General features: G+C 29.3%; 1 protein-coding gene across 1 annotated transcript; it reads right to left on the bottom strand.

The window, feature by feature from the left end:
• Nucleotides 1–582: 582 nt before the first annotated feature.
• LOC148308299 (uncharacterized) lies at nt 583–4593 on the bottom strand. The gene is made up of 5 exons (XM_088261973.1): nt 4502–4593; nt 2756–3170; nt 2193–2242; nt 1915–2087; nt 583–1064 (listed from the first exon to the last, which is right to left on the bottom strand). The coding sequence occupies exons 1-5, from the start codon at nt 4511–4513 to the stop codon at nt 983–985; spliced, it is 732 nt and encodes a 243-aa protein (XP_088118099.1). The 5' UTR covers nt 4514–4593; the 3' UTR covers nt 583–982.
• Nucleotides 4594–8494: the final 3901 nt, after the last annotated feature.

Raw genomic sequence — 8494 nt, 5'->3', positions numbered from 1 at the left:
ATCCACCAGTCAAAATGTTGTGAAAACTTCCCATTACAACAAAACCGATTAATATATTACAATAATCCTGTTAAAATATAGTACAAACCGTAAGGTGTAGTTTTTAAATATAACAAAGCAACAAACTTGTTTAAAAAATTATTATCTTTATTTTTTTATCAACAAATTTAGAAAATATTTAATAGCGTGTTAGTCACTTTCATATCACTCTATTCAATCCACTAGCATTCGAAGGTTCAAGGCAGATACATATTTTAGAAAATAAAAACAGGGTTTTTTTAAATATTTTTTTTGGTTTTATTTTATTTTTGATTGCTTTACTTACACTTATGTATAAAATATCAATATAAATATGTTATAATTTACAAAATAGAAGAACTCAGGATTATCAACTCATAGCTATATTTTACGCCTTCACATTATTATACATTTTATACAAAATTCTACAAGGATAGCGCAGTTTCTAAAAACTGGCCTTTTACTGAAAGAAAACACTGAAATATTCCTGAAAATAAAAGCAAGTGTTTTAATATAGGTCCTAGAAACGTTAACATAAAAATATTGTTTATATATTATAATGGCAATACAAAATGTTTATGATTTCATTCATTAAAATATAATATATAATTGAAAATAAAATATCGTTATTTAATACATTATTAATTATTCAGTCTCTATAAAGAAAAAAGTTTTCTCATTAGTAACATCATAAACGTTCAATTTATCTTCTTTTAATCAAAACTAGAACAATACTACGCATTCACATATTAAACTAATGATATTACTGCAGCAAAATGATTTAATTACAAAAACCATGCCAGCATACTCGTGTATTCGCTTACATATGTAAGTGTGAACGAATATGTATAGTTTTCTTTTGTTGTCAAGTGCAATGAATCGTGAAACAATAGAGTGATATTCTGAAAGTGAAAATATGGTGATAGGTGGAGATATCCGTCGACGAATGGTGTGCGAAGTGACTTCACAACAGCCTGGGACGCTGAGCGCGGGGCGGAGGTGGGATGATCGATGCACGACCAGATCGGGTCACCACGGCATTGAACCTGGCAACAAACGAAACATTTTAATAAACGATGTATTTAAATAGTGACAATCCTGAAAATTCAGCAAGTTGGAAAACGAACCATGTACGGATCTTCGATAGAATTTTGTTTATATACTCGTATGATAATAATGACGTCGACCGGTTATATCAAATACCTTGGAATATCAAATCGATGGTCTTTTTAAGTGTATACTAATATTTGAATGACTTTAAAATAAATAAGTCAACAACAACATAAAATAATGTTTGAAATCAATATATTGAATGTCGTAATTAAAATAACACTTTGTTTTGAAATCACTGTAAATATTTTATTATAACTTAATTATAATTTATGTCTACCGGTTTCGAAGCTAACCGTTAGACACAATAATTAGTTAAAATAAAATACTTAAAGTGATTTTAAAACAAAGTTATGTTTTAATTATAAAATGGATAATCACAAAGTTATTGCTTCAAATAAAAATTATAATTAATGACATTTCTTAATTCATTAATTCATTCTACATTATCGTTTAAACGCTTTACAAAACTGGGTACGTTTATATAATATAAATAAATCCCAATTTACCCTATTTTGCGACCCCATCGCAGGAGATGTATAAGGCAATAAATTGTACATAGGACACTGCATAGTATCGACGCAATGTTATCTTGATCGTTGATTGCAAAAAGGCAAGATGTTCTACCCTGCGCTTCAGGTACCAGTCCAGGGTAATATGGAGAAAAAAAATTGATTCCCCCCCCATGATTCGAACCCTGGACTTCCAGTGCGGTAGCCGAGCGTGCTGGCCATTACACTACGGAGGAGGACTAGGATGTACAGTTAATATGAACTGATTTCTCACCCATTCCTGTCATCAGCAGTGTACTCAACCCGGCGGATGGTGCCGTCAGGCTCCACAAGGGAGTACACTCCTCGCACCTGATCTCCATCCCTCGCCTCCTGATGGCTCTTCTGGTCGCCAGTGTGATGGTCTTGCACGGCGTACTTGAAGTGGTATGAGGGGTGATGATGATGCTATTCAAAAAATAAAGAATGATGATAATTAAAAAAATAAAGTGTCTTATTTTTTACATTATTTTAAGAATATTTTTGTGCTTGCGTATTAAGCATTTAACTTACATGGTCATCGTTGTCGAAAGAAATACGATTTGCTGCCAAAGGACTAGTTCCTGTAAAAAAAAACGTATTAAAAATGGTCTCTTCAAACAAAAATCAATCACATCATAATTTAAGAATTGTTTGTTTTCATATTACGTAATATTTACAATCGCCTTTTTAGGTAATTTTTGACTAAAATGCACTATAAGGAGTTGAAATTTTAGTTATTTATTTTGTATAATCCCGTAGAAAAAAAATAAATTTTTGACAATTAGTTTTCCTTTTGTAGTATGGTATTTGGCAACACAAATAAAATAACGTTTCTAAGAAAGTCCAGTTTTTGTTATTTTGGTTATATACTCCTCATTTAAACCCTTGAAAGGGTTTTTTTTGTGAATATAAAGTTGAAAGTAAAAAAAAATATTATTTCATAAAGCAAATTGAATGCAATGAGCATTAATATTTAAGATCATGAAGCCACATATCGAGTCAAAACTACAGTCTATTAATTTAAAAATGTAAAATTAATATACAAAATTGCGTTTAATTGTGAACCAACTTTTGAAATAAATTATTATATTTACCAAAGTTAAGGGAAGCTGGGGAGCCAAATTGTCTCGTATTTTGATTTCCAAACACGATGCTTTGAGAAGCTACTGAATTTTCCCCAAGTCTTACTCGGCCTCCAACAGCAAAATCTTGTCCAAGTCCATTTCCATTTAATCCTCCGAAGCCTTCGTTTAGACCTCCCAAGCCACCGCCAAGATTTCCACCTAAATCGTCACCGAAGCTATCTCCTATAGCACCACCGAAGTTATTGATTTCATTACCAAAATCATTTCCGAGTCCTCCCCCTACACCGTTTCCAAGTCCACCCCCGAAACCGTTTGCAAATCCACCCCCAAATCGTCCACCGACATTTCCAAAACCACCGGCATTGCCCCCAAATAATTGTCCAGTAGCTCTTGACGCCATGAGCAGCGAACAAACAGCGAATACCTGTTGAAATAAATTAGTTAATTCTACTTTATTTATTGATTCGGCATTAACTCTGTGGAATGACATGTTGATTATTAAAACAAAACACTTGTATTAGACTACTAATTGAGTTTTATTTAATTTTACACGTCTAGTTTCAAAAACTGCAAATGTTTTCTAAACTAGTCGTGTGAAATAAAATAAAATTCAAGTAGTGGTCTAATAGAAGTGCTTAATTTTTACATATATGTAACTTTTAGATTGAAAGGATACGATAGGTGAAAAATCCAATAGCATCATGTAATACGAGTACATATAGTGTAAATATGCCTCACAACCAGATTATCAACTATCCTAAAAATCACGTAACATACATATTTATAAACGAGTTTTTTTTTTATGAAATGATTAAAAAGAAACGTAAAAGAAGGCAGGAAATGGATAGTAAGAGTAATGGACAGGATACTGGGGTTGCATAGACGTACTGGTACAAATTTGAATTGCTTATTTTTATCTTTAAGGAATGCACTTCATTTATATATTAAGATTTGATTGTGTTTTTTAAGTCTTAAATTGTTTTTTGCTTAAGCAATTTATTCTTTTAAGGATGGTTCATCAAACTTATATGACAGTGCTTCAATAACGTATTCAAATGTGTTATTTTATGTCGTTATTTAATTCAATAAATACAAATTTATTAAATTAAATAATGACACGAGTATAAAATCAAGGAATTTTAAGGAAAAAAAATTAAGTTAACCAGCTTACTATTACAATATCTATACAACTAAAAAAGTTTACAACTAAAAACTCGATGGAATAATAATAACTAACACACGAGGAAAATTGGAAAATTTCACAGTCCGGTAAAAAAAAACAATCAATTTAAATTTTTTAAACCTAAAATGCTCATTTAGATTTTTAATGCATACGTCAAACATTTTGAGAAACTAAGAAATGAACAGTATTTTTAAAGATTTTTTTGCAAAGTAATAAAGCTAGTCACTGTATTATTAAAAAAAATAGCTCTTAAATTTTGTGCTTAAGTAAAATTACTATGGAACCAATTGTAGGTGTTTAAAACTAACATCTTTAACATTTTTTTGTTGATTTTAATATTATTTTTAAATCTTATTAATAGTTAACAGAATATATTTTTAAATGCAGTTTTTTTTCTGATCTTTAAATTTAAAATTTCGGAACGTAATAAAATATTTTGTCGTGTATATTTATTTTATGTAAACATATTTTGACACATATTTTATACAAATACATTTGAATTATAATAAAACCTGAATAGACATTTTACATTAAAATATATTTACATATTTAAAAAAGCAAAAAAATCTTACCCTAAAAGACATGGTTCAGCAGATAATGTAACAAAACCAGATTTTTATAAGGTGGATAATAAATTAAACTAATTCACTGAGATGACAAGATGGTGTATGATTGATATATCATGTGCAACTGTTACTTGCTCCAGGCAAGATGAGCTTATATACTGCGAAGTACTAATCTGTCAAGTTACTGGGACAATCTACCTACTAAATGAGTAGTACCTACTGCAAAACAATGTTTACAAACACACACGTGCAAATTCTTACTGCTTGTTGATAAAAGGTATTCCATTATTAGACTGTACTCTGCTCATTTGGAAATAAAAATATATCAATAAGGTATTTTATTTTTATTTTATTGTTTTGAAATGGCTCCATATATCTTTTCGTAAAATTCTTTGTAGGTACTGAATCTTTTCTAATGTTATGTAAGATTTGCAGGAAAAAAACATTTTTAGGGAAAATTAAAAATAAATGCTTGTAGATAAGACAATTACTCAAAAAACGTTTTTTTTACTATCCGTCTTATCTACTATATTTAAGTTTTGTACTGATATTTCTTGGTGGAACTGCATTTTATATAATAAAATAACAACTTTGTAATTTTTTACACATGAATTTTATTTGACCGGCAACCGGGTTTCGTCGTAACATGTCTGTCACCAGTCTGATGATGTCGGCTACGACGAAATCCGGTTGCTGGTCAAATAAAATTCATGTAGAAAAAATTACAAAGTTGTTATTTTATTGTACGTCTTATCTACGTTTGAAAAAATTTAGCAGGAGAGAGTTTGTGAGTTTGTCGTTATTACTGTTAATTTAATTTTTATTAATTTGGTGTTAACTTTATGGAAAACATGTTTTTTGATCACCTGTCGATAAAAACATGTGTTGTTTTTTAAACTAGTCGTGTGAAATAAAACTCAATTAGTGGTCTAATACGTATACAAGTGTTTGATTTTAAGTTACCAACTGTTTATTTTAACTAACAAAAATATTACGAACTCATAGCAGTCTTGGGTTATATGGTTCTTTTTATTGCAATAATGTAAAGTAAATACATTTTGACTTCTTAAAAAAAAAAAAATTAAATTAATGTATTTTTAAATCGACTATTTTCCTAATGCAACAGACTATACACCGTTAGTAGTATTTAGCGCCTTACCATCAACTGTATCAAGTTGTACGCACAAACCTACCCAGGTACGTATTAATGCATATATGTGCATTCAATGGGAAATATTTTTTATATTAAATAACGATTTACCGAGAAGAATACCGAGGCCAATCCATTTGTTACTAAAAAAGATAAAATCGTGCATATATTGAAAGACTATAATGACTGCATTAATAAACATGCGTACAACTGTACTGATAATGTTTTAAATTTATAGATTTTGTGTGTTCTTATATACTTATAAAGAAAAAAAATTAAAAACGCAAAATATAAGTTTATCATGATATTTACTAAATAAATATAAAACACATTAATTTGGAGCTTATGTACATTCTCGAAGTTTTTATTCAGACAGTATTGATATATTATTTATTCACACAATATTAAAACCTTATTCGTTTATTGTAAAAATGAACGGTTCCTGTGGAATTAACTATGCTTACCTTGAAGGCAATATAAATCGAAAATGATTTTTTATTTCATTAAGTAAGCACGTAATATAATATGGATGCTTACAAAACTAACCCTTTATAAATTAATATAATTTATAATTTCAAAACAACAAAATTATTAACATAAAAAACCTTATTTATTTACGTTTATACACATATAAAATATCCACTTTTATTAATTTATAATGATTAAAAAATATGATTACCAAGCACAAAAAACTTTTTGAAAATATACCTTGCTACTTATGTATGTGACAATGTTTTAAATAAATATACTTTTTTTTAATTTTAAAGAATTGAGGTAATGTAATAAAAATACTAAATTCCATTGCCTTTCATCTGAAACAAGATTACATCATGTTTCGTCTGAATCTTATTGCAATAAAATAAAAAGGAAATAATAAGTTTATAGAATCTCAATCATTTCGTCGAGTTTATTTACTTACCTAAGCCCGGAAATATTGTGCTCCAATATGTCAAATATTTTTTCTTGTTCGATAATGTTACGTACACCAGATCGCGTAGACAAATGATCTACTAATTACTTTAATTACAACGTGATATAAATGGGAGGACATAGTAGCGATAGTTAATACCACAGTTCGTCGTCAATTATGTCTGGAATTTACAATACAACCCTTTTACTACAGTGGTCGATTTTAGAAGGCACTGTCCTTCCCTACAACGGACAGCAATCAACGCTTGGTGAAGAAAGGAACCTTTATTGGCAATTTTATGTTTCTCGTTAAAACACTTTCCGATTTTATGCGATATACTTCTTATTGATTAGATTAGATTATAAAAGTATTATTGATCTTATAATTTCTCTAAATATAGTTCTAACATATGATTTGATGTAAATATCAAGTTTGAAAATACGCACATGAGCGAAATCAAAATATATCAGTGTAAAAACAGCCAACCACCCTTCTATGATAGAAATCACTATTCATTAAGTATTTCGGTAGCTTACTGCGCCAATAACATTTCCATGGAACAAAATTTTTCAAAAAACCTCATTTTTTTTTTAATGTGGTAATTTTTTTTTTGACATCTCATCAAAGATGAAGGAGAATATGGAAGTCTGGGCATTTACGAAGCTGAAGACCGTCATAGGCTGGTTTAAGTGATCTCTTTTATGTGTGTGATTATAATCCAGGATTCGGACCTCACATACTAATAAAAGAGTTTCTGATCAATAAAAAGCTTCTTTTCATCTCACCAATAGATGTCTCTAGTGAAGTACTAGTGATTCAAGAACAATGTTTCAAAATTGGTTCATATATAAAGAACTTTTAAGAATTTGAGTAGTGTGGTTGTCAATAATGGGTAGATTTAGTGAATGTTACACGTGTGTAAATTGATCACTTAAACCAGCCTATGACGGCCGTCAGCCCCGTAAATGCCCAGACTTCCATATTCTTCTTCATCTTTGATGAGATGTCAAAAAATTAAATGGAAATAACTCCTGTAATTGGAGATAATCCAGATTTTGTGAACAAGTATTTGGAAACACTCAAAATGTTGTGAATGGTAAAATTCAATTACCTGTCACACATACCTACATTGTTGAAAAGGTTTATTTTCTTTTAACACATAAACAGTCATTTTATAACACATTTGTAGAAGTTCTTTGAAAAAATTCACAAATTATTTGAGACAGTTAGCCCAATAACCCGAAGATTGGGATTTCCACAAGATCACTTGTAAAAAGAAAGATGGTCATCAGACCGTCTCTTTAGATTCCGAATTAGTTTTATTTGTCAATTAGATTTTCGTATCAAATCCGTTTTAATATAAAAAGTTTTATTCGTAAGTAAGCTTTCAATGATAACTAAATATAGATTTAATTAAAGCGCCATCATATGGAAATTATTTAAACCAACAGTAATATAGTTATAACAGATTATTACAATAATGACGATGTTTAAGAATGTTGGTTTTAATATCTTGTCTAGTTCTTATTACATTATTTCGTTGAGCTTATCAAAGATGTCGCTTTTACAAGTATACGAAAAAACAGGTCAATCTTTATACTCGTATTAGGTATCGATATATTTATTATGAATGTAAAACCTACATATTTAGACTTTTTTATGATTTTTACCTTTCTTCCTCCTCCGTTACTTTTGCATGAAATGCTTATACTATTTTTCGATAATTATTGAAATTTCAAATAAATTTAGTATCATTTTGAATTACTAAAAATACCAACAGATTAAATGGTTAAGGGTTGTTATGTTTTATTTTTCAAATGCCGTAGAGACATTTTAGTCAAAAGATTTAATTTTTTAAACCTTTTATGAAAGGTCCCAGCTCCCAAGATTTGTTTTTTTAGATTTTAGGACCTTGATTTAAATGAAGGTTTGGCCAAAT

This window comes from Brachycentrus maculatus, unplaced genomic scaffold, assembly GCF_059751285.1.
Source record: "Brachycentrus maculatus isolate JH-2025_06_01 unplaced genomic scaffold, ASM5975128v1 h1tg000171l, whole genome shotgun sequence".
NCBI lineage: Eukaryota > Metazoa > Arthropoda > Insecta > Trichoptera > Brachycentridae > Brachycentrus > Brachycentrus maculatus.
This window is presented reverse-complemented; position numbering and strand designations above follow the sequence as displayed.